We start from the raw sequence: 27,321 nt of genomic DNA, 5'->3' as shown, positions 1-27,321 counted from the left end.
CCAAACTGAGTGGCTCTTTTTTTTTTTTTTTTAATGTAGGTTTCAATCCCACCATGGAGCCCAGTGCGGGGCTTGAACCCAGGATGCTGAGATCAAGACCTGAACAAAGACCATGAGTCAGATGCTTAACTGAGCCACCCAAATGCCCTAAAGAACGAAACTTTTAATTTAATTTACACATTTAAAAACTAATGCTCTATTCAGTTATTGGGAAACTTTTAAGTATGATCGGGACAACTTATTTGGGTTGTGAATCTACCTAGTCTACTGTAAATTTCCTGAACTCTGAATACAGATCAAATATTTCTAATAAAAGGTTTACTGAACTAATTGAGATGCTCTAAGTGTAAAATACCCAGAGGAATTTGAAGATTTAGAAAGCAAAAAAGAATATAGGGACTCCTGGCTGGCTCAGTCAGAAGAGCATGTGACTCTTGATCTTGGGGTCATGAGTTCAAGCCCCACATTGGGTGTAGAGATTACTTAAATACATAAAACTAAAAAAAAAAAAGAATATAGAGTATCTTATGAACACCATTCCTATATTATATTACATGTTGAAATGAAAAAAGTTTGGATTTATTGGATTAAATGTTATTAAAATGAATTTCACTTGTTTCTTTTTATTTTGTTAATGCTGCTACTAGAAAATTTAAAACTACATATATGGGGGCAACGGGGTGACTCAGTCAGTTAAGCGTCTGACTTCGGGTCAGGTCACGATCTCATGGTTTGTGGGTTCAAGCCGTGCATCAGACTCTTTGCTGACAGCTCAGAGCCTGGAGCCTGCTTCAGATTCTGTGTCTCCTTCTCTCTCTGACCCTTCCCCACTCACACTCTGTCTCTGTCTCTCTCTCAAAAATAAACATTAAAAAAAACTACATATGTGGATCACATTATGTTTCCATTGGAGACTGTTGGGATCGAGAAAAGTCAGGGCCATTTTGTGGCCTCTGAGATCCCTTCTTGCTTTTTGTCTGGTAGAAATGCACAGTGAGTCAGATGTGAGAGAGGAGTTTGAAGTATTGGTTCCTTACTCACTAGCTGGCAAACCAGGGGCTGCAGGGGCAGGGTCTCTGCAATACTAGAATAATCCCAAGTGATTATTAGTTTTTAATGAAGCCCCAGATTTTCGCCTGTGGTTTCTGGCAGGGTTGATGTTTTTCCACTACATGCACCCTCTGCTGGGTCCTCTGGGAACCTTCCCTTTACATTCTGACGTGGGGCTTTTGGCCTGTGACACAAAGAGTTGTGCCAGCTCTACTCAGAGGCAATGAGGAAAAAGCATTTCAACGTACGCGGAAGATGGCCTATCGCTCCATTCCGGTGATTTACAGATAATACAGGTGGTTAAGTTTCAAAGCAAACTGTGGGGTCTCCTCTGAGGCAGAGCATAGAGAACCAACCTAGCGTGTGGGCAGCTCAGTTACATTCCAGCCACAGAGAGGCCTCCCTGATCATATATTCAGAAGTCTATTACGGGTTTTAGATTACAACTAGACTAGTTAAAATAATTTCCTGTTCTACCTTTAAGGAAATGACTTCTTTTTCCTTAAGTGGTCAATTTGGTGATAGGAGAAGAGCAAAAATGGTGGCAAGCTTGAGCTTTAGGGACCAAACTCAGAGTACCAACTGTCAGATTTCATGGCTGTGGAACCATGGGCAGACAGCTTAACCTCTCTGAGCTGCAGTTTCCAGTTTTCCTATCTGAAATACCTCTTCCATATATAGCGTGTACTCAATAAGCAGTAACGGTTGTTCACTACCAAGAAGTAGGAGTGGGAGGTGAGGAGAATTTTTAAGCGAGGAAGCATCTTAGAACAGCATCTCCAACACTATATTCCTCAGAACACTGGTCCAATGAAGTAGAATCCCAACAGTAAAAAGTTTTGCAGTTACTACATTTTGGAAATGGTGTATCCCTCAGCAGAGACTGGTAAAGTACATTAGCATATTTAACATTCTAAGAAGTCCTGCAGCAAAGAAATCAGTTAAAATAATTTTTTAAAATGTTTATTTGTTTTTGAGAGAGAGAGAGAGAGAGAGAGAGAGAGAGAGAGAGACAGAAACAGAACATGAGTGGGGGAGGGGCAGAGAGCCGGAGTCACAGAATCCAAAGCAGGCTTCAGGCTCTGAGCTGTCAGCACAGAGCCTGATGTGGGACTTGAACTCATGAGCTGTGAGATTGTGACCTGAGCTGAAGTTAGACGCTTAACTGACTGAGCCAGCCAGGTGTCCTGAAATGAATTTTACTTAGCTGAACCCAGCCTTTCCCAAACTTAATTTATTAGTTCTTTTTCCCCCTCAAGGAATAACTATTACCTCTGTGAAGCCTACTTTGGGAAATAATGGCATGAGAAAAATATCTAACCTTCTAATCAGAATCCATTGATCCCACACTTCGGATGGGCTGGAGTCCTTGTCAGATTGTCCTGTGGTGTGGGGGGAAAATGAGACAAGCCACTAGACTATGTCCCATGTCACCTAGGTCCATAATGAAAAACTCATCTGTGAGGGAAAAACTTAGGGGGAAAAAGTAGTGAAATGAAATGTAGTTTCTTGAAACATTGCCTTGGAAATTTCTGTTTTGGTTGGTTTTGGTGCAAGGGGAACTGTAAACTAGATATAAAGTCCCGTGAACTCTCACAGTTCTCCTCAAATGATCAATAGCTATCATAATCTTCTGCCATAAAAATATTTCAAAAGAGTTTCAAAATGCCAGACTGGGGTTTAAATACACACACGCACACGCACACACACACACACACACACACACACACACACACACACACTCTGTGTAGTTATATATGAGCAGATTAAAAGGATATGTTTAATTTATAAGTGCTACTTTGATTAGAAATGATAGATGTGGAAAGACTGCTAAAGGATAATGTTCATACTCAATTTGCAATAATTACACATTTCTTTCATCAAGACACATATCTAATATAATCTCCCAAATCCCAAAGTACATATAAAAATAAAGTCCAGTAAATGACACCAGATAGAATAGGATAAAAATTCTACTCCTACGAAGATTCAGAATACACCAGGGTCTAAATCTAAATGCACAGAAGCAGACCTAGATAGTTTTGAGTATTTTGGTTAGCACATTATTGGCCTCCAATTTTTATTTTATATATTTCAAACAGAAGACCATAACAATAAACAACCATCAATACAATAAACAACCATCAAGAATTAACATTTTTTCCCATTCGTTTTACTTCACATATGTACATATATATTTAAATATGAATATATATGGGGGGATAAACTGGTTCACAATCAATTGCAAATATGATACTTCACCTTAAATATTTCAGCATGTATCTCTTACAAAAAGGTCATTCTCCCCATAAACACATGGTATTATTCTGCCAATAATTCTCTAGTTCCATCTGAAACCAACTCTAGAGTCAAGTTTCTGCAGGAACAGTCAAGGTTCATATATTACATTTGTTTATATCTCTTTAAATCTAGAACGTTCTGTCATCCCAACACTTTTCCCCCAGCGTATTGACTTTGTGGTGAGTCTCATAGTCTGGTAGGACGTCCCACATAGTGGCTTAGTATATCTGATTGTTCTCTCTTGGTGTCATTTAGCCCATTCTTCTATATCCTGTGCTTTTTATAAACCAAAAGTTAGGTTGAGATTCAGGATTAGATAAACATTTAACTATACCTCATCAATGAAATGATTATTTATTCCTGTTTGCCTTTTTCCCAGTGTAGGTGTACATAGTGCCTTTCACCATCAAGAATGTCCTGGTTTGGGGGCGCGTGGGTGGCTCAGTTGGTTGGCTGATCATTGGCTCAGGTCATGATCTTACGGTTTGTAAGTTCGAGCCCTGTGTCGAAGATCTGCTTGACATAAAGCAGGAAATTGGGGATAAGGTTGTTGGATGGCTGGATCAGCCTCTTGATGTTGTTCAGGTTGCAGCCCAATTTTTAAAGAACAACTGTACTTGTACAAATTGAGGCATTACGAGAACAGAAATTTGGCTCTAGAAACAATGCAAAACCTACCTGTCCTTTTGATCAATACTAAAACCTCCCTTATTTATCTCAAAAGGCTTGCAGATAATGTAGAAGATCTGGAATTTAGGGAGGACATAACTGCCCTTGGAGAAACTTATACATTCTTCTCTTTGCTTTTGAGTTGTAAAGGTTCTGCCTGTTTCCTCCAGGAACTCAGAGCCCTTTCTTAAAATGTGAACTTCAGGGAGATAATTCTTTTTTTTTTAATGTTTATTTATTAATTTTGATGAGGGGGGAGGGCAGAGAGAGAGAGGAAGAAAGAGAATCCCAAGCAGGCTCTATGCTGTCAGTTCAGAGCCCAATGTGGGGCTCCATCCCATGAGCCATGAAATCATGACCTGAGCTGAAATCAAGAGTTGTATGCTCAACCGGCTGGGCCACCCAGGCATCCCGAACTTTAGGTAGGTAATTCTGACCAGAAAGGGAAAACAGGTGATAATTTGGAAATTAGGTGAATGAAAATCTTAAAAGTCTCCTCCACAAACATTAGTAAAATTTTAGCCATCTGAGAGGTAACCTTAACTTATTCTGTCTGCCAGAAACACAATTTGGACTCCATTGTTCTTTATAAACTAGAGTGTTTTGCATTATCATATCTGTCTTATGGCTAATGTTTTAAAATGAGAGTTACAAGATTTCTGCATCTATCTTTATGTTTGTGTATGTCTATGTGTTTATGTTACAGATGTGTGATATTTTTCTATCTCTGGATGGTATTGCCCAAATTAATTTGTAAAGAGCTCTTTTAATTAGCTTAAAAACAAACAAGCATTTATATTAATCAAGTATACTCTCAGAAATATATAAACTAACACAAATATTTTTCAAGGTCATGTGATCTAGGTTAGTCTTTGGTATATAATTGCTAGTTTAAGTTTGTTGGTTTAATTCAAACACATCTTTAGAATTATCAGCATTAAATATAATATTTTATGCTACCTAGGTTTACTATAAGTCAAATAAACATGTTACCTCTGTTACAGAATCTGTCAACAAGAAAAATAACTTAAAATGATTGTTAGCTGTTTAATGTCTCATGAAATTTTCACAAGTAATCGAAACATAATTGTTAGGAATAAGTAAATCAGATCTAAGTAAGATAGAAGTTTATAAATGAACTTCCCAATAATAAGTATGCTTTGTGGTATGTCTACTTAAAAATAGTTTCCAAAATCTTGGAGTGCCTGAGTGGCTCAGTCAGTTGAATGACTCTTAATTTCGGCTCAGGTTATGATCCCAGCATTGCTGGATTGAGTCCCGAGTCAGTCTCTGCACTAAGCGTGGAGCCTGCTTGAGATTATTTCTTTCTCGGGGCGCCTGGGTGGCTCAGTCGGTTGAGCATCCAACTTCGGCTCAGGTCATGATCTCACGGTCCGTGAGTTCGAGCCCCATGTCGGGCTCTGTGCTGACAGCTCAGAGCCTGGAGCCTGCTTCGGATTCTCTGTCTCCCTCTCTCTTGGACCCTCCCCTGTTCATGCTCTGTCTCTCTCTGTCTCAAAAATAAATAAAACATTAAAAAAAATTTAAAAAAAAAGATTATTTCTGTCTCTCTGTCTCTCCCTCTGCTCCTCTCCCCCTGCTCATGTGTTTTCTCTCTTTCTAAAAAAAAAACAAAAAACAAAAAAGGTTCCAAAATCTTTTTGGTAACTTAAAACCATAAAGATATAGTGAAATAAGTTAAGTGATGAATATGCATCATTCCCAAATAAGATAAAGTACTGAAAAAATAATTACCGAACATAGGTTTATCCACTTTTGCCTTCCTTTTAAAGATGCTTGGGTCTTTTAGTAAACATGTTTTGTGCCACACTGAGAATTTGCCTATGAGGAAGCATATACTTCTAGAAATTGTGAAAAAGATTTATTAAATTTGCAGTTCCACAGAATGCTAGTGTGACAGACAATCCAGAACTTCTTACTTCTTAGTTTTCAGTAGGAATGAAGGATTTTAAGTTTTAAGAAATCTAATTAATGCATGTAATTAAAACCACTTAGAAATAATAAGGGTAAAAGGAAACAACTATACATGGAAAGTAGGTAGGGAAAGTGGAAAGACCAGTTGTTCCAGAATGAGAAAGACAAAACCATAGGCCAAAACCTGAATGGATATAAAAGGAGTTTTATCAGGTTTGTGGAAGAGAAATCTTGGAAGAGAAATTTTATATGCGGTTAAGCTGACTAAAATGGGAATGGATGTGTTCATGATTTTAAAGAGTGAGTTTTAGTATCAGAAGTACGCTGGTACAAAATTGGAATTTGGCCTTTCTCTCTATTAAAAGGACAAATTTTTCTTGGAATATTGATCTTCTCTTGATAAGAAGTGTATGCAATTTATTGTTTTTTGTTTTAAACTTTTGGGTAATCAATCTGGAAAACAAAGAGTTTGAGTTTTACCAAAATAATTTACTGTGTATTTACTTGTTTTTGTCAGATCTTTGATTACTTAAGAAAACACAGCCTTCTCAATACTAAAAGACTAAATTTTGTTCGCAACTACATAATTTTCTGTATTTGCCTTTAAAATCTTCTATTGTTGCTTTAGTTAAATTGATAATTAAGTATTATTTTATAACGATCTGAGATTCTATTTAGTCAGATGTTCAAACCTTTTGACAATTTCCCTAAATCAAATTGTGAATGCAGTCTTTTTGACCTCATAGTAGCTTTGAGATTTTCCAGAAGGTCGTTAGAAAATCTCAAAGAGGGTGCCTGGGTGGCTCAGTCAGTTAAGCATCTGACTTTTGATTTTGGCTTAGGTCATGATCTCCTAGCCCCATGTCAGGCTCTGCACTGGAGGTGCAGAGTGGGGTTCCCTCTCTCTCCTCTGTCTCTTTTTCTGCCCCCACTCTGCTAGCACATATGCACTGTCTGTCTCTTAAAATGAATAAACTTTTTAAAAAAGGAAAAGAAAGTCTCAAAGCATTAGCCTTTCACCTTGTAAAAGAGAAATTTTAAGCTAATTAGGTTTATCTGGTATGTCAAATTATGTGGGAAGCTTGTCAAATAAGTGATGACAAACCTTCTTAGGTTATATGCGTATGAATGTCTATTACTAATATATATATTCTAGAAATTGTTCAAAGTTGCTAGAAATCTGTCAGTATTCTCATTGTTCAACTGTTATCTAAAATTATTGTATGCCACAGAAATAACATTTCCTAATTGAATGAACTTTCATCAGATCTATAACCATGGCTATTTTTTAAAAGTCTTTTTCTCATTTATAAACAATTATTATTTTACTCTGATGCTTCTGCAAAGGTACTTCATCTTCAGACAGATTCATGGAAAGGGTTCTAGAATATAGGTTTCTGATAACTTTAAGATCATAAAACTGAACTGAGTAAGAATATCCAGAACTAATGGAAAAACTGGAGTCAAGCAGAACAAGAGTTAATTACATGGGATTAAATGAATTGATGAGAATGATTATAATTGTTTTTTACAACTGTTCCTTGAAGCATTGCTGATTCCTTAAGGTTTTCTTTTTCTTCCAGATTTAAGGAAAGCTTTTTATCTTTTTCTTAAGCTCTGTATGACTTAGAGTAATTTTGTAAAGTATGCCTTTGTAAACAGAATTGAAACATTTACTTTTACTCTTTATCTGATCCCTCCAGAATTCAGAAACCTATTGAGTATTCTTATTTTCAAGGCAGTATAATTATTTGCATAAGTTCAGTAGAAAATGTTCTCCTTATACCAGGACACAGTTGCAAACACTGGTTGTATTACCAAATCTTTGACTGGAATGTCATATTTGAGAATATGTATACCATCACATATAACCAGACAGTTTGAGGGAACAAAGATGACTTATGCAGCCAATAAAAGCCCCTTGGAAAAACTAGCCTGATAACTTGCTTAAGCGTTTTCTGTAGACTTACCAGCTGGGTGAAGGAGGTTGCTCCCTGGCAGCCCCTTGGGAGCCCTCAGGACAGCCTTAAAAGAGAAGAATTCATGCAAATCTGTAAGTGTTCCAGGTGAAGTCTGATGGCGAGTTCTTAGCTTGGTTTCTTAGTCTGGAGAGGCTTTTAACAGTCGAATCTAAGCTTCATTAGGAAAAGGTCCCTCAAAGCAGATTTAAAAAGAGCCTATATGGTTGATTACTATGCTTGCTGCATTTATGTAAATAACTAGTCCAAATGTAATGAGACTAGACTTATTTTGCAAACAAATTAGTCTTAGTGTGTTGATCTTTGATAGGGATGAGGGTGACTGTAGAGGAAAAAAATTGTTTCATTGGAAATTGTACACAAACTTGCAGACATCAGATTCTAGTCTTGTTCATTGTCTTTGAGGTTTTGTTATATACCTATAAACTGAAGTGGATCCTGAATTCTACTGGCTACAACTCTCCGGTCTAAAGTTTCCAATTATCTCCCATCCTTCTGATTTGGAATCAGTAATAACAAAGACTGCCTTGAGCTCTCCTTGGAAGAGACCATATCAGGTCTTCTGCACTACCCACATACAAGTCAAACCTCAGGAACTTGAATCTTGGGTCCACATCTCCCTGTTAAAAAGGTCTCCTCCAGGGGCACCTTGGTGGCTCAGTAGGTTAAGTGTCCACCTTGTGTTTTCAGCTTCAGGTGGTCATCTCACAGTTTGTGGGATCGAGCCCCATGTTGGGTTCTGCGCTGAGAACCTGGAACCTGCTTGGGATTCTCTTTCTTCTCTCTCTCTCTCTCTGCCCCTGCCCGTTTGTGTGCACATATGAACGCATGCACACACACAGTCTCTCTCTCTCTCTCAAAATAAATAAACAAACTTTTTTTTTAAAGGGGGGAGTCCTCCAGATTCTTGGAACTGCACACCAGCTAGAGATCTAAACTTAAAGTTGACGAGGGAGTTTACTTCCCAGAAGCAGACAGCATCTTGAGTGGACAGCTCTCCCATGTTCACAGATCAAGACCTTCATCTCCAGCATTAAAACTTTACTTTTTGCTTTTTTACTGCTTGCTTTTTCTATTAATGCACGGGAGGACAATGCTTCTTAATTCTGGTGACTATCACTGACTTTACCAATCAGGCCACAGCTGCACAACAAAAGTCCCTTAACTTTCCTGCTAAGGTGGTTTTAGATAATAGAATTGCTTTAGATTGCTTATTGGCTGAGCAAAGAGGAGTCCGTGCCATAGCAATTAACTCCTGCTGTTAATTGCTGAATCAATACTTTTGGTATTATACCAAATACAAGAAATTAATAAATATGCTGCTTGGCCAAAATAGGTTGATGCCCTTTTAGGTACATTTTGTCATTTATTTGATACCAGCTGGTTTAGTTCATGAATGCCCTGGCTAATGAGTAGACTTGAGTCTCTTGGTGTTATCCTCCTGATAGTTAGCACTTCAGTCTCCCTTGTGTGCTGTGTTCTCCAAGAGGTCTTAAGGGCATGTTTGCAGCCATCAGCAGTACATCAGATGGTCTCACTGCACTTGGAGAAACAGAAACAAGATGAACAATGAGAGGAACACAAAAACAATCCCTCCCCGGATCTGATGTCTTTCCCTTTGAGTTTCACAATGAGACCAGAGCCACTCAGTTTTGGTGGTAACTGAGAGCACGAATACCAGAAGTTTGGTCAATCTCTCGTGTATAAGAGTGTGACCAAAATGGAGGAACTGCTAAATTAATTACACAGGGAGGCCATCAAACCGCTGTGGCTCTAGTGCTGTGGCAGCCTGCCTGAGCCGTGTAACCCACAATCTAAGCCTGTAAATGCCTAATGGTTATGAAATCAAAGCACTAAGGACAACCAGTCGCTAAAAGCCAATCAATAATTTTCCAACTTCTGCCTTTTCTCTATTTGGTGCTCCTGTTGGTGGAGCACTCCTACTAACCACTTCTAATTTGGTGCTATTTGATTCAAATCTCTTTTTTTCTGAGATAATATAAGATAATGATATTCATTCTGTATGCTGGAATAAATGAATGAGGCTAATGTAGTCAAAGATGACTACCTAGAAGCCTGAGGCCCTACCTGGTTGTCCTGAGGGCTGAGGGACCCATGTATCAGCCTCCTACATGAGGCTACGGGTGCATTCATGGTACATCAGGGCCAGCTCTGCACCCTAGGAAACCTAGAGGAATGTATATTCTGATGAGCAAATCTTTCTTTTTTAACAATGGTGTTTCTCTTTGTGTGTGTGTGTGTGTGTTTCTTGTTCCTTGCATTGATTACACAGGACCTGATCATTGTGAAACCCCTCCTTAGTGGAAATATAAATGTCTTTCTCGACTACTTTCTGATCCTACGTATTCTTTTTAATTTTTTTTTTAATGTTTATTTATTTTTGAGACAGAGAGAGACAGAGCACGAATGGGGGAGGATCAGAGAGAGGGAGACACAGAATCTGGAACAGGCCCCAGGCTCTGAGCTGTCAGCACAGAGCCCGACGCGGGGCTCGAACTGACGGACCGTGAGATCATGACCTGAGCTGAAGTTGGCCGCTTAACCGACTGAGCCACCCAGGTGCCCCTGATCCTACGTATTCCACATGAAGTATGCTCAACTCCTGTTCCAAAAGTTTGATTTATCTCATTTTTCTTGCCTGGGAGTCATACATTCAACAGTTACTAACTGAGTTCTCTTATGTGCCAGTTATTTTGGTAAACACCAGGGATAGAGAAGTAAAGTCTGTTTCTGACTCTAAGATATTTACGGTTCAGTGAAGGGAGACACAGGAATGGTAAGAGAAGGTAAGAAGCGCTTAACGGTGGTCAGTCCAAAGTTCCATGGCCTTAGACTTGGGGCAAGTGGGAAGAGTTCCCAGAAGCAGTGACATTTGACGTGTAGCTTGAAGGAGAAGTAGAAGTATGGCATTTCAAACAGGAAATAGAGCACTGAATAAGAGACAGAAACCCGTGGTTCTAAGAAGTAGGTGAGCTTGTCAGTGTGCCTGGACCACCAATTACAGGCAGCACCTGGAAGAGTGACAGAGGACGAGGGTGCAAGTGTGAAGGGACAGGTTTTGAGTTTTGCCTGCTGCAAAATTAGGTTAAGACTTTTTATGTAGGAGACTGACATCTGTAGATAGTTTTTTTTTTTTTTTTAAAACATGGCTGTGGCATCAATATGGAGAATGGATGGGTGGGGAAGTCATTAGGAGATTGTTGCCATCTTGAAAACAGAAGTGATGAGGGCTTGACCTAGGGTCATGGTGGTGGGAATGGATGAAGGAAGGCAGTGGCGATAGAATCCATAGGGATGGCTGCAGGAATACAAGACAAATCAGTTTGGACAACTGAGTAAATGATGAAATCATCAACAAAGAGGAGGAGAAAGTCTCAACCCCCCACCATTTCAGCTCTTCAAATCCAAGCCATCCTTTTAGACTTTGCTCATTCCTCCTTCCGCTCATTGTCTCCTTAGGGACCACCCTCTCCCCAGAATATCTATTCTAGGAGACAGCAGTGGACAGTTTGCCGCCAGCAGGAGGCTGTTATTTCATATATGTTAGGTCTGTTTCCTAAACTAGAGTGCAGGACTCTCATTCACAAGCCCCACATCTCATACTGCCCTGATAATCCTCTCAGTTAGGGTTAGCATTTACTGCATGTTATCTGCCATAGGCAATGGGGCCTAGTGCTGTGCTTGCAAGTGAAATCTTAAATATAAAATAAAAATGAAGTGTAGCTGCTCTGGTTAATGCTGGAGTAGAAGGCCTGGAACCTAGGATCTGTAGTTTCCTCCCATTTAGGGCTCCATGAGACACAGTTTGAAAACTTTTGGCTTAGTGGACTGGCCGTGGGTTGTGGAGTCAGAACTAGGTTCTGATCCCTGCTCTGTCTCTTACCTAGCTGCAATGGAGTAGACACATGGGGAAGCGGTTCTGGGCCTCTCTTTCCCCTCTGTAAAACAGGGATAATTATACTTCCAATGGCTTATGGGGAGGACAAAATAAGGCAATGTGTGTAAAAATCTCTGGCACCTATTAAATACTCGCTAGGTCATTGTAGTTGGTAAGAATATTAAGACACTTGCTAGCTGATGGTGTAACTAACCCTTGTTGAATTGGTACTTTGTTCAGTCTATATAAATTTAACCATTGCTCAGGTTAGGAAAATCCAGGGTTTGGTTGAAGTTACTGGGGAGTTTGGGATCAAAGGGGACCCAATCTTGTCTTATGCTGTGCTCTCTCTACTCCATAAACCCACAATCGCCTGCCTTTGCATGAGGATCTGTCAATATTTAATGTGTCGGTGTCAGTTGCTGTAAACTGAGCATACCCCAGCACCAACTTGAATTAATTATATGCAAGAGGAGAGAAAATAAAATGCCTTCTTCTCAGAGCCCCAAGTTTCATTGGCTACACTGAAGCCAGGAAACCACAGGGTGAAATTTCTACTGATGGAGGATTCCGAGAAGAAGCTGAACCAGAAGAGTGACGGCAAACCACGGAAAGTACGATTTAAAATCTCCTCCTCCTACAGTGGCAGAGTGTTGAAGCAGGTCTTTGAGGATGGGCAGGAATTAGAGTCGCCAAAGGAGGAATACCCTCACAGTTTTCTCCAAGAGTCCCTTGAACCAATGGATGGCGTTTATGGGTCTGGGGAGGCCCCCAAACCCCGACCATACTCCCCTAAGCTGACTGCTCAGAGGATCAGCGTTTTTAGAGAGGGCAATGCCTACACTTTGGCGGGCGGCCAGTCTTTCTTCAATGATTACAAGGCGAATGACCATAAGGTTGGTATTGTGCATGATGTGTAAACTTTAAGGACTAAAATGTGTATAGAAAAATGCCCGATTCAAATTTGTACATTGCTCATGCTCCAGTACCAACCAGAGCTGTAGGTGCACCAAATGGGAAGCCACTGTTGGAATAATATTTCTGGAACAAAAATAACATGCTTGCTGACTACTTATTGGAAAGTGCAGTAAGCGTACATAGTATTCCCTTCCATCCAGGGTAGTAAGTTGTAATTGGGTCATTCGCTGGGTTATCTCGGTAAGTAAATTTAATAGAGATGCAGGGTTTTCAGGTTGCCAGACTGCCGTTTTAGAAAATTATGTGACAACTGGCTGTTTTGTTTCCAGAAACAGCCGAGTGTTTGAAGGTGCTCATTTTACTCCAGCCAATTATTCAGCTTGTGGTTTATCCCTGTCTTGTTTTATTTCCTCTCTCCCTCCTGCTGCCTGCTTTTAAAAAATGTTTGTTTGTTTTTTTATTTTGCCTTTCCCTTGTGTGTTAGCATGAACACTGAGTGGTTGGAGTCCCGGGAAGAAATGGTGAAAAGCAAGTCAAGCAGAGGAAATGTTACATGGGGAAGAAGTTCGAGCTAGTAGTTCAGTTGAAACCTGTATTTTGTCTGTTAATTCAATTATCTTTGCCAGTACCATGGACAATCAAAAGCACATACTTGGAAAATATTCACTGATTTCTAAAAATGAAGAGATGTGTGGATGTTTGCCAATGGGATTGTGAATGCCTTTTTTTTTTTCTTTAAGATTAAATACAGTTATCTAATGTGCCAGGTCATTAATGAATAGTACGCCAGGATATGCTCTCATCTTTAATGTGTGAAATTCAGATAATTACTCTCTAATCATTTTTATTGTTAGTTTCAAAGGGAACAGATAATTCATCTCTGGCAGACAAATGCATTGGCCTTTCTGGCCTTGGTGAAAGTGAAGTTATGGGCAGTCCACATTTATCAAAGATAATACCAGGTTTCTTTTTGATAACGAAGGGAGCTGGAGTGAACAACCCCTCATGTTAGTGCAGTAACTTAGACATTATGAAGCAATATCACATACTTGCTTTTTAAAAAAAATTATTTATTTAAATTCAAGTTAGTTAATGTACAATGTAGTGTTGATTTCAGGAGCAGAACACAGTGATTCATCACTTATACATAGCACCCAGTGCTCATCCCAACAAGTGCCCTCCTTAATGCCCATCATCCATTTAGCCCATCCTCCCCACCCACCTCCCCTTCAACAACCCTGAGGTTTTTTTTTCTGTATTTAGGAATCTCTTGTGGTTTTCCCCTCTCTGCTTTTCTCTTATTTTTCCTTCCCTTCCCCTATGTTCATCTGTTGTGTTTCTCAAATTCCACATATAAGTGAAATCATCTGATATTTGTCTTTCTTTGACTGACTTCGCTTAGCATAATACATTCTAGTTCCATCCACATTGTTGCAAATGGCAAGCAATCATTCTTCATGATCTCTGAGTAATATACTTTTCCATTGGGTCTTCAGCACAACTTTGAGGAGAAAGGCAAAATATGCGCATTTCCATTTTGCAGATGAGTAAAATTGAGTGCCAAGTTGTTAAGGGATCTACCAGTATTAGAGGGTCATTAGGTACACGGTCAGAATAAGAACCCAGCTCTTCTGATGCCTCGTGCTTTTGACCCTCTGGAATGCTCCTTTTTAGAGAATAAGGTCATGAATCATAAGGATGACGTTAATAGTAATAGTTGCCATTTACTGAGTGCTTATCATATCGTAGCTTCTTGGCTATATCTTGTACTTACAGTCTCTTTTTTTTTAAATTTTTTTTTTCAACGTTTATTTATTTTTGGGACAGAGAGAGAGACAGAGCATGAACGGGGGAGGGGCAGAGAGAGAGGGAGACACAGAATCAGAAACAGGCTCCAGGCTCTGAGCCATCAGCCCAGAGCCTGACGCGGGGCTCGAACTCCCGGACCGCGAGATCGTGACCTGGCTGAAGTCGGACGCTTAACCAACTACGCCACCCAGGCGCCCCACAGTCTCTCTTTTAAACTGAATCTTATTTGTAGGTTTAGACTACAAAGTTGTAGTTTACACAAACCTTGTATAAGCCTATGGTGGAGAATATTGGACCACTTCACAGATCATGTGTCAAACTTGGCATGTATGTAAATGTATGATTTGGTAAGGACTTATAAAGCCAGATAACTGAGTTTTCATAGGAGTGCTGCACCATTGGTTTAAACATAGTACGCTGGAGACCATGTTCAGAGTTTGATTCCTGTTCACCTGGTTTCCTGCATGATCCAGTTATCCTTGTTTTCTTTGTTGCCTGATCCAGTGCTACCTGCTAATCTTCGCCAGCCTCTGGGTTAGAGGGGGATCAGGACAGATTCCTGCACCTCCACCCACTGAAACAGGTTGTCAGTGTGGTATTCATGAAAAATAAGGAAACGAGAGCTGGAAAGCCATGAGTTTTCAACAGTGAATCCAGTTGTAAAATAACCCTAGTAAATATTGGCTGTGAAGCAACACTGGGCAGCCGTTAACTACAACAATTAAAAGTAAAGGCTCTGAATTTGAACAGATATTTGTACACCAATGTTCACAGCTGCTGTATTCACAATTGCTCACAAGTGGAAACAAGCCAAATGTCCACCAGTAGATGAATAGACAAATAAAATGGGATATATACACACAGGCAAATATTATTCAGCCTTAAAAAGGAGGGCCGTTCTGACACATGCTACAACATGGATGAAACTTCAAGACCTTGTGCTAAGGGAAAGAAACTAGTCATAAAAAGATAATTATATGATTCCACCTATATGAGGTGCCTAGGGCAATCAGATTTATAGAGACGGAAAGTAGAGCAGTGGTTGCCAGAGGCTGGGGGAGGGGCGAGGTGAGCATTTAATGGACATAGAGTTTCAGTTTGGGAAGATGAAAAAGCTCTGGAGATGGTTGGTGGTAATGGTTACACAACAGTGTGAATGTACCAATGCCACTGACCTGTCTGTCCACTTAGAAATGGTTCAAGTGGTAAATCTTATGTAATATATTTTACCACAGTAAAAATAATAATTAAGAAACAGGGACTCTAATGTCTTTTAAACCTGGGCTTTTTGTCCACTCCGCCTACTTACTGTGGGAGCTTAAGCAAACCACTTAGTCTTGCCAAGCTTTAATGTTATCATCTATGAGATGAGAGTAATAAAAATACTTATTTATGGGGCACCTGGGTGGCTCAGTCAGCTAAGCATCCAACTCTTGGTTATGGCTCAGGTCATAATCTCATGGTTCATGAGTTCAAGCTCCGCATTGGGCTCTGTGCTAACAGTGCAGAACCTGCTTGGGATTCTCTCTGTCTCTGTCTCTGTCTCCGTCTCTCTCTCTCTCTGCCCATCCCTCACTTGCATGCGCATACTCTCTCTCAAAATAAATAAATAAACTTAAAAAAAAAAGGACTTATGAAGATTGTTGTGGTGATTAAAAAAAGTTTGTATGTAAGAAATACTTAGCATTATGCCTGAAACATTGGATGTGCTTAGCTAATGTTCCCTACCATTGTGATAATGACCAGGTTCCTATCAAAGAAATACTGAGTCTTTGTAAAAAGTTTTATGGGATAGAGAAAGAGAAAGTGGTTATAAACAACTAAATATTTTAAAGAATTGAAACCAACTGAAGTTTTATAAGGTTCCTTTAAAAAAATGGAAGGGAAAGGAAGGGAAATGGCATTTACTAAACATATACTCTGGATATATTATGTAATTTCATCTTCACAGTAATTCATTGAGAAAGATTCTTACAAATTGGAGAAACAGTGCACAGGAGTTTAGTAACTTGCAAATCTTGCACAGAAAAATTCGCCTCAGGCCTGCCTGCCTCCAAGCCCATTGCATTTCTAGGACCCAGGAAGGTGTCCCCACATTTAAATGCAGAGCCACAGAAAGGTTTCGTGGTGTCTGAAGAGCAGTCTGCCGGCACATTGCCACTGTTAAGGGCATTTATGAAGCTCAGTCCCGTAAGTTGCCGTTCTGGGCACTATGGAAGGAAACAAAAAAATTCCTGGCTTCCTCATGGCCCTCTGTAATGGAAGAGTGGGTGTTTTCTCACGGGCAATTGGGCGTAACCAGATAGCGTGAACTTTAGTTACACCCGGAGCGTTTCCTTAGACACAAGGAAGAACTTGGCTGTCAGGGTGACTGAAACTTAAACACACCTTAAAGGTGATTTGGGACCCTCCTTCTTTGGAGTACATTAAAAATAAATTTACAATCTTTGGTGTCTCACATATTGACCAGGTTAGAGGCAGGAGGTTGGACCCTATGACCACAGACTTTTTTTTTTCAACATACTATAAAGGGTTTCACCCCAAGAAAACCAGTTCTATGTGTGAAAAAAAGTTCCCTAGTAATTGAACCTCTTTGGCTATTAGTGGAAGTGGAAATGGAACCTTCCAGAAGTGCCACCATCTTTATCTTCTGATGTTCAGAAACTGATAGTCCAGAGTGTGAAACAGGAGCCCAGTGAGCATCAAACAATAGGAAATGGAAGCTGCCACACGATCCCTTGAAGAGAAGGAGAGAAAACAGGCCCAAGTAGGAAGCTTGTGGCTTCATAAATAATGATTGAAAACTCTGCGGGTGTTTCAAGGAAGGGGGCCTGAGTACTGAAGTCCTGTTTAAGCCAGGTTGTGACTGAATGCATTAGGGTTGTAAAGAGGAGACTGCTTAATTGTGACATCTAAGTAGATTTGGTTTCTCCCGTTGTATAAGGGCGGGGCAGAGTATTTCACGTTGGGGTATTTAGCTGTGCAGCATGATTGTGTGTGGACTGCCAATGGACAGTTTTTCATACTAGCAATGTTAGGGGCGCCTGGGTGGCTCAGAGTGGTTGGTTGACCGTCTGACTTCGGCTCAGGTCATGATCTCACAGTCCGTGGGTTCGAGCCCCACGTCAGGCTCTGTGTTGACAGCTCGGAGCCTGGAGCTTGCTTCAGGTTCTGTGTCTCCCTCTCTCTCTGCTCCTCCCCGCTCATGCTCTGTCTATCTCTCTCTCAAAAATAAACGTTAAAAAAAAAATACTAGCAATGTTAACAATGCCCACCAGTATATAGTATTTTTAGCTTTTGGAAACCCTGTCTTATATACTCTTCATTGCACCCCTACCCCTAGAAATTGATATAATTAGCCTCAGGGATGGGAGTCCAAATCTTTAACCACAGGGACATTGCCCAATCAGCACAGAAGCCAGCAGAATATTGGGGCAGGGTCCTGAAAGGTGGACTTCTGAGCAACAACCACTACATTACTGGGTTTAGGGGATGTGAGAGGTTCCCTGAAGAGAGCTGTGGGTAACAGGAGGGCGCTCAGGAGTCTCAGGACAGCACCTGCTTACCACCCAGTATCAAAGTATTCTTCTGTTTTGATAATAACTTTGTCTGTGGTGAAGCCCATCAGTGAACCCCATCAGTTAGATGTCACCCCATTTGCGGAGGAGCAAACCGCGGTTCTGAGAGGTCACGTGATTCTCTTATATCTCACAGTTGGTGAAAAGCGGAATCGAGATCTGGTGTTGTTTCCCTCCAAGCTATCCTAGCTCTGGGAGGCAATATGTGTTCTTAGTTAATAATCCCTAAACATTTACTTCCCACGCTTCCTTACTGCGTTGTTGTAGTATTGTTTCAATTATTCCTCATCGAATTGTCAAGTAATACATGATAAATCTATACAAAAGAACGTGAGCTATTGATAATGATGCCACAGGGTCCCTGGGTGGCTCAGTTGGTTAGGCATCTGACTCTTGATCTCAGCTCAGGTCTTGATCTCAGAGTTATGAGTTCAAGCCCTGCATTGAGCTCTGCACTGGGCCTGAAGCCTACTTAAAAAAAAAATAATAATGCTATAGAAGTATATTTTTTGACATTAAAAGATTTTTGTATTGTACAAATAATAAAAACATTACATATATGTAAGATGATTGCACATATATAAGATCATTATATATTATGTATTTACATAAGATCATTATATACATAACAATCTTACAGGTTTTTTGGGGAGAAGATGCTTGTGAATAGTGCAGGGTAGGTGTTGAGAATATGGACTTTAGAGTTAAACGCACTGGGGTTCGAATCCCAGCCACAGACCCTGACTAACTGTAACCTTGGGAGGCTCTTTACCTCACTGTGATTCAGTCTCCTCATCGGTAAGATGTAGAAATCATAGCATCCGCCTCAAGGGATGCTTGAGGGGAAAGTGAGGTAATGTTTGTAAATGCTTATCGTGGTGCCCGACACAAAATAAATGCTATCCACTATAATCAAATAATGATAATCAGTAAATTTTATCTATTATTATTTATGCATAACAATTTTGGAGAGCTGTTTATTTTTTTAAGCCCTCTTCTGTATTTATTAAACTCTTTCTGTGTGGATCCCTGCATCAGCTACTGCTGTATGTAGTGGGAATAGAAGTTCTGGCTCCCACCCTGCAGTCCCGGTTATACAGTTAGTTCAGCTTTGCTTAGTTACCATCAACAGGGGGAAGGAATCTGGGTTTTAAGGATTTTAGAGAGAGTGAACAAACCAGGGAGTGAATTGTATCTTTGGGGTCTGTTGGAATCATAAATGCTAGATGGTTACAAGGTCCTTCTCTCCTGTTGCCTGGGATGTTGAACGGTTTCTGCAGCCCTGTATATGGTGATCGGTGTTAAATCTCCATGCTCATTCTCCATTTCTCTAGTCCCCACCTATTATAGATTTTGGAAAGATAATCATCTACACGAACAACCTGAAAATCATCCGAACCCCAATGGACAAGAGAGACTTCATGCGGAAAATGCTCCAGAAGGAAGAGGAGGCTGAGGAGGAGTCTCTGATGAGCAAAGAAGAAATCTGTGGAGACAGTGGCCTGAATGATGGGCATTTGCCAGACACGGAAAGCACATTCCCCCATAACCAGTACCCACAGGTGTGTCAGAATGGTTCGCTGTCCTACTTGGAGCTGGCCCTACAGCAGTGGTCTCCACATGGTTTTGATCTTTGCACTACTTCAGAAAAAACTTGAATGTAAATACTTAAGATGTCTAACTGTTAAAGATGTTCAAGAATTTTAACTTTATTATTATATTTTAATGGTAAGTGATTAGCAAAATAGTTATGTATATATTTCAAATACACACAATTTTTTTTTTGATGACTTCTTTTGAGATCCAATTAGGTATTAATTGTTTTCACTCTGCAATGTGGCAAAGAACAGCTTGTTCCAGAGATGGAAAAAATCAGCTCTGTTCTTTTTCTTAATGGGTTTGCTTGTGTTTGTCTTACTGGTTTATCCTCAATCCAGTTTCCTTGAAGAGATCTTATGAAGACATGTGTCCAGTTTTGTAGAGATTAGTTTAGTTGAAATTAAGCCATATTGTCTCTAAGTCTTCTAGACCAGGGACAAGAGAACTTCAAATGCTCAAAGCTAATGAGTGAGCTGGGACACCATTGTCACTTTGCACGCAGTGAGGTCACTTTACATCATGTTTACTCTAGGGTCCCCTGGGTACCATGTTTGGTCACTGCCTGACCTAGTGAAGGTGCCAGTGTCAACTAGTTTATTAAAAATTAGTATAATGGTTTATTTTGAAGATATTATTGACGCTTAATTTCTTGCCTTTTTAAGATAAAAAGTAAATATAAATAGTTAGAATTTTTTTTCTTCCCACACTCCTCAGAGGTGTGCCCTCTTCACCTTGGAAACTGTTGCTTAGACATGCTCAGATGAGGGGGCAGAGTGATGATATTCATTAGTTCACAGTGTGGGGTTGGGAGTGGGAAAAGCAAGTTTGATGGTTTTAAGCTAAGAGAGTAAAAGCTTGGATAGCAGCAGAAATGAATTTTCTCTCTCTTCAGATTCCATCTCTTGGGAGCTGAAGCTTTCTGTGGAACTTACTCTCACCTCCCATGAGTTGGTGTGATGCAGTGAGCCAGTGGCTTCCTCATACTTGAGTGATATCCCCACCCTGGCAAGGTTTAGAGGATGGGAATGAGAAAGTCATGACCAGACTCTAGCAAAAGACTCTTATTAAAGTTCTGCTCACAACGACTCATGTCTCTTTCCCACCTGATCTCACACTAGATAAGATATATTTGAAATGCAAATATGATCATGTCACCCCTTCATCACTCTCTTCCCCCACCCCAAACTTTAAGTGACATCTCATCCCTTGGAATGAAACCAAACCTTCTGACTTGTTGTAGAAAACGTTGTATAGCCTGGACCCTCCTGGCCTGCTTATTCTCCTCTTACACATCTCTCCTTATTCTCTCTGTCCCAGACACACTGCCCATCTAGCTACCATTCATATGTTCTTTGCCCTTTCCTAGCAGAGGCAACTTCCCTCTGCTTAGAATGTTCTCCAGATTCCCCACCCCCTTCCCCTTAGCATCTGAAAGTGGAGACATCACTTCCTCAGAGGATAGACCCCTCAGAGTACCTCGCACCCCTCCTCAGTTGCAGTCTTCAATTTCTCTGTGTAGTTATTTGGTTAACGTTTGCTGTCACACACTAGAATTTTGTCTGCACGAGGGCTGGGGCCATGTTCATGTTGGATTTGGTATAGTAGTTCCAGTGGCACGACAATAAGCATGAAAATACAGGTTGGCACAGAGTAGGCGCACAGTGCATATTAGTTAAATATTTGTGGAGAGAATATTGGAATTTGGGACCAGAGTGCCAGCTGGTAAGGAAGTATCGTCCTTCTGCCTTCTCTTGCCTTTTACATAGCACTATTCAGAACCCAGCTTAGCAGCAGGCAGATTACTAAACATTGTGATCCGAAGCATTACCTCCCCACTTTAAAATTCATTAATTCTATTTTTTTTCAAGCCATTTTGTAATTTGTAGGAGCATATATTTTCAGAAAGGAGCCAGAAATGATAAAATGCAGGTCACGCCGCTGGCCTGAAAAAAAAAAAAAAAAAGCAACAACAGCCCTGACATGACAATTATCTGTAAATTCAATTTGGAGAGATCCATGTTTTCTGGCTGTAATACCACAAACTAGGACAGAGGCGTGCAGCAGAGAGTTGCCGTGAAAGGTTATACTTCACTTGCCTGTCTTTTAAACTCTGTTTTAAATTGCTATTTGTTTGCCAAATCCCTCATGCAATAAATGCCCAGCCAGGTTTTATTTTAAAAAAGAGGGTCAGAGAACATCAAGGCTCCCCTTCTGACCAGGAGACCCTTTGTTGTGTTATATGGAGCAGGGAAGCAGTGGGAACCTTGATGAAAGAGCAAGGCAAGGCTAACGGCCAGGCCATGCTGACCGTCTGTATTCACCATAAAAGAAAAGGAGAGCAATAATTGAATTGAGCCACAGTGAAATATGGAAGGGGAAAAATCTGGCCATATGTTCGGTGGATTTGAGACGATAACTCATCCGGACTTCTTTATGCCTTCTGCGCTCTTGCCTTTGAAATAGGCAACAACAATGACAACAACTGTCATTTATTGAGGGCCTGTGATAGCCAACCACCATGCCCAGTGCTTTCTATGCATTAGTCTACTTCATTCTCACAAGGACTCTGTGAGGTAGTGATTGTTAGCAGTCCCACTCTTGAGCCGGGGAAACTAAGGCACAGAGAAGTTAAGTAACTTGCCAGAGGTTATCAGAGCCAGTGGTCAAACCCTGGACCACCTGACTACCAGTTCTATCATCTTAACCACTCTGCTGAGCAGTCTCCAGGTTGGTGGTCCTTAGCATCATCAGGGTTACCACAAGCCTTTGAGTCTGCAGTGTGAAAGCTGAGGCCCCTTTCTTTGGCCATGGAGCTAGTAAGAGGTGGTTTGGGTAGGTCTGTCGGTTCCAGGACCTAAACTGTGCAGTACAACTATGTTCTAAGCCATCTTACTGATTATTTTCTGAGAGGAGATTAAAAATGCTGAGAATGGAAGACAGAAGCTTATATCCCTCTTGCCTTGAATAGAGGCTCAGTAGCCCTTGATTTAATCATTAAATGATTAAATGACATGCTGAGAGCAAGTGGTTGGAAGGAGGGTGGTAACCCAGGGTAAGAATGGCAATTCCAGGGAGCCTTCTAATAGTCTTCATACAACCACGTGACATGAGATAAAATTTGATCGATGATTTGTTTTTGTTCTCCGCAAGCAGGTGCACCAGGTCATTTCATGAATCTTTTCATAGCTGAACCTGACATTGTATGCAAATTAATTTTTGGATGACATGTATAGCATTTTGGTAGGAATTTCCTATACTTCCTTTGGCAGCACTGACAACATTAAAATCTCCCTGGGATCAAGTACAAAAAAAAAAACCATGTGGATTTAGCAGAAAAATGGACTGTGACCATTTCCTTAGAGAATATTTTGGAAAACACACTTATTTTGAATACTTTAAGGGTAGAAAACAGGTTTCTCCATTGTTGATGTATTAAAATATGGCCACAATCAATAAAATATTAAAATATTAACTGAATATTTAGGCTTTTTTTCGGTTGGATGATCACTTCCATTCCCTAAATCTAGAATGAATAAAATGTGGTATCTTCTTAGGCACTTTGTAGCACAATGGAACCATTTTCAGAATTCCTGCCGCCCTTTTCAAGATTATTTTTATTCTTAAATTATAAAAGAAAGCTGTGTTAGCTGGGTTGAGCCACCTGGTGGATACCGCCATCTTGTTATGTCCTAGGATTTAAGAATCAGAAGGGTTCTCCAGACATCATCGTTTTGTTTGTTCATCTGGCAAACATGTGAATGGCATGTGTTGTGCCAGGCACGGCACTAGAAGTCTTGGAGGTGATGGTGACAGGGACTAGCACAGAGAGCTTCATGTCTGGTCAGCAGGAACTTTCAGTAGAAGATGAGGCCTGCCATGCTTGGGGCAGGACAGGTGGGACAGGACTCCTGGCCCAGAGGTGTGGGGAGGCAAGGCTTCCTGGATAAGTGCTGCTAAGCCAACATCTGAAAACAAATAATTGTTGTCTGGTTTGGGGAGAGCCACCCACAAGACTAGAGGCAGGGCACCACACTAAATTCATGCCAGAGTTGGTGTGTATCTGGACTAGCATTGCGGTTGTGGGTGGTGAAAACTGGATGGATCTGAGAGATGTTTTGCAAGTGAAATAGACAGGACTTGGTGCTGGATCCACCTGGTATTGATTTGGTACCGCCCCTTATTTCTTGGGAGGTTCATGGTCTATGCACAGTCTTTGCACAGGAATGCAAAGGTTGCTAGTTTCCTTGAGGTGTCTTAGGGAGGGAACATGCAGTAGACAAGGGGCATATTCTGCAGGATGGGAGTCGAGCACTAGTAAGTCAAGACTCACTAGCAGGGCTTAGAAGTGAATTAACTTTTGTGGAAAATCTATAACATGCCAGGTGACAAATTGTGGTTTTTTTTTTCTCACTCTCATTTAATATTCCAGCTACTCCGAGAGGTCAGCATTACTACTCCCATTTTGCAGGGAAAGAAAAACAAAGATGTAGAGACCTTGGAAAGGTCAAGGGAACTTTCCAAGGTGCATGATTGCTCTCTCAGGCCTTATCACGGGTATCAAAGAAAATAAAGTACTGCAGGAATTCGGAGCTCAGCTTCGAAGGATTGTAACATCGATTCATTCATCCACTCAGGCTCTCGGCCAGTCACACAAAAACAGTATCTCTTGAACGCCTGCTGCTGGACAGGTACAGCGAGGGGCTGTGTATGGAGTCAGTAAGAGCGTGAACTCTGGTGCTCAGTCATCTGGAATCAAAACCTGCCTCCTCTCCTCCAAGGCTGTGTGACCATTGGCAAATAACCGAACTTCTCAGCATCTCAGTTTTCACATCTGCAGCAAGGATGATAATATTTGCACCACCTCACTGGGGTGTTGTACGGATTAACGTAAAGAAAGCTCTTAGAACAGCACCTCGCACCACCTAGGCACACTGCAGCTGTTCACTATTAGTATTTGGCAATGCAGATAAGTAGGTCCTTGTCCTGACGGAGCACACAGAAATGACACGTCAGTTGGTGACAAGGGCAGTGAGGAACGTAAAGCTGCAAAGTGCAAGGCATCGTAGCAGGGGATGGTGTCTCAGAGATTCCATCAGGGAGATCCTCTCTGATAAAATTGCAGTAAGAATTGTGTGCCTCTGGTCAGTTCCCTCTTTGGCATTTGTGGGAAGCATTTTCTGCTCTCGTTCTGCCTCTGCCTTTCTGGCAGCCCAGTGCTATTTCAACGTGTATTTGAGCAGTGGTCTCTAACTGAATGCTGCCCTGTCTCTTGCAGGAAGGGGAGCTTCCCGAGGACAACTGTTTTCACTGCCGAGGGTCGGGCAGTGCCACCTGCTCTCTGTGCCACGGCAGCAAGTTCTCCATGCTGGCCAACAGATTTAAGGAGTCCTATCGGGCCCTGCGGTGCCCTGCCTGCAATGAGAACGGCCTGCAGCCTTGCCAGATTTGCAATCAATAGCCTGTGGCTTTGTATGTCCGCTGTTAGCGCATCCTTCCTGAAGTTACTGCTTATAAACCCCCTCCTTCTCTTCCCTCTCCCAACAAGGAAGCCACAGTGCCTACCGCCACTTCCACCACTGGCAAAACTCAATTACTTGATGACATTTCGTGAGGCTGGTAACATCTCCATGTGGTTCTAAGTGGCAGAGGCATTTTCGAATTAGAGTCGGCTTTGAAACGGGTTCTAAAATTATCCTTCCAGGAACGTGTGTGTGTATCTTACTTGGCTTAGCTCAGTTTTTTCCTTACACTAGTGAGCAAATAAATGCACATTACAGGCAGCAGGTTGAAGTCATTTTCTGGTTGGGAATTATTTTGCACAATTATGCCATGAGAAAGGGATAAAAAAGTAAGAGTAAAAAAGGCAGGTTTCTGATTAACTGAATTTCTGTTGCACATAATGCATTTCAAATCATCATTGGTCAGATTTAATTTTTAATTAAGCAGAAGAGGAAAGGGATGCCCGGTGCAGAATGTACCAGCAGGCCACTGAAAACAAAGCAACATGTATGTGCTTCGTGCTGAAGATGGGCAAGCTGAGGAGGCCTTTCCTTCAAAGTCCTGAGTCTCTCCTGTGTGATGTGCTTGGGTGATATTCACGCAGGCAGTGAGCAGTGCTGCTTCTTAAGACCAGATGAGATAAGACACTCCTACATATGCCTCTAAACTGCTGAGGCTATAAGCCAAGTCAGAACTACTTAGGATAAATTTGGTGCTTAAGTATGTGTGTGTGACATGACTTCTTCCAACCCCTGAATTATCAGCAGATAAATACATGTATTTTAAGTCTAGGATATAGCCACAACCTCTTCAAAAAAGACTGGATATTTTTATAGTTATCTATTAGAAACCTCTAAAAAAAAAAAACCAAAGATGATTTTTAAGAATTCTCATTCTACCGTCGGTGAATACACATACTAAAGGTAATTCTTTCCTCTTAAAGTTGGTTACAAAATTAGAAAGATGCTTTCCGTTAATGTACTTTTGTGGCTCTAACCCCCACACCCTTTACCACTTGAGAATAACCCTGTAAAATCTGTTATGTTTTGAGACACATGGCTTTTCTATGATGATTTTGATTTTCATTACCTGATTTTTTTTTCAACATTTGTTTGTTATTCTCTAATATTCAGCTATTAAAATAATTCAATGAACGCTTTTCAGGAGACATGAATACTTCTAATAGAAAGATTAAAATATTTTTTGAAGCCATGATAAATTTTGCCTGTCCTCTCTTCCCCAGAATGATAGAGCTATTCCTAAGAGACTTTCTTTGCCTCTGCACTAAACTGTTTCCTGAGTTGGTTTATGGTTTCTCACAGCTTTTGACTCTTCTATTTTTCCAGACTACTAGAGGAAGGAATGATAACAAGAGGCCTTTAAGTGCGTTCTTCTCTTTTTTGACAGGAACATTTGACAACGGCTGTTTTGAGCCCTGCATGCCTGATGTACATTGTTGCCCAGATGGGCACCATCGCTTCGGTAGGGCACAGCGCTTACACTTTCAGTGGAAGAGGCAGATCTATCAACAGATAATCACAGCGTAGCATGACAAGTTCTGGGGTAGGGGAATTGCTAGGAGGATTTGAAGCACATGGAAGGTACATCTGATGTAGCCTGAGTGGGGTTAGAGAGGCTTCCCAGGGGAGAAGGTATAGCAATGGTGGTTTCTTTTCCTTCCTTCATGCTTTTTAGAGCCTTTAATCCTTTTCAGCCCATAATAAATGCATCCACTAATGATTACGTTTGTTTATTCAGTGAACAAGAATTTATCGTGCACTGGGAATATATCATTAAACAAAACAGACAAAATCCTAGCCCCCATGGAGCTTACATTTTGGTGGGGAGGTATTGAGACCTAAAAACATATATATTTGACATAAAATATCTATATTTGAAGACAACTAAATAGTATGCAACACTAAAAAAATACAATTACGTATGCACATATGTAATGTATAAGGTGTTAGAAAAGGATAAATGCTTTGATGAAAAATAAAACAATATGGGGTGTCAAGAGTTAGGAGGGTTTGCAATTTTAAATTAGTTTTCAGGGAAGCATCACTGAGAAAGTTTCTTTTACATA

The 27,321-nt window shown here is 40.7% G+C and overlaps 1 protein-coding gene across 1 annotated transcript; it reads left to right on the top strand.

Annotated features, from left to right (window-relative positions):
- Positions 1-12,392: 12,392 nt before the first annotated feature.
- GRXCR2 (glutaredoxin and cysteine rich domain containing 2) lies at positions 12,393-26,356 on the top strand. The gene is made up of 3 exons (XM_047868443.1): positions 12,393-12,728; positions 19,472-19,699; positions 25,012-26,356. Exons 1-3 carry the CDS (start codon positions 12,393-12,395, stop codon positions 25,192-25,194), a joined length of 747 nt encoding a protein of 248 aa, XP_047724399.1. The 3' UTR covers positions 25,195-26,356.
- The last annotated feature ends 965 nt before the right edge of the window (positions 26,357-27,321 follow it).

Source organism: Prionailurus viverrinus, chromosome A1, assembly GCF_022837055.1.
Source record: "Prionailurus viverrinus isolate Anna chromosome A1, UM_Priviv_1.0, whole genome shotgun sequence".
Lineage (NCBI taxonomy): Eukaryota > Metazoa > Chordata > Mammalia > Carnivora > Felidae > Prionailurus > Prionailurus viverrinus.
This window is presented reverse-complemented; position numbering and strand designations above follow the sequence as displayed.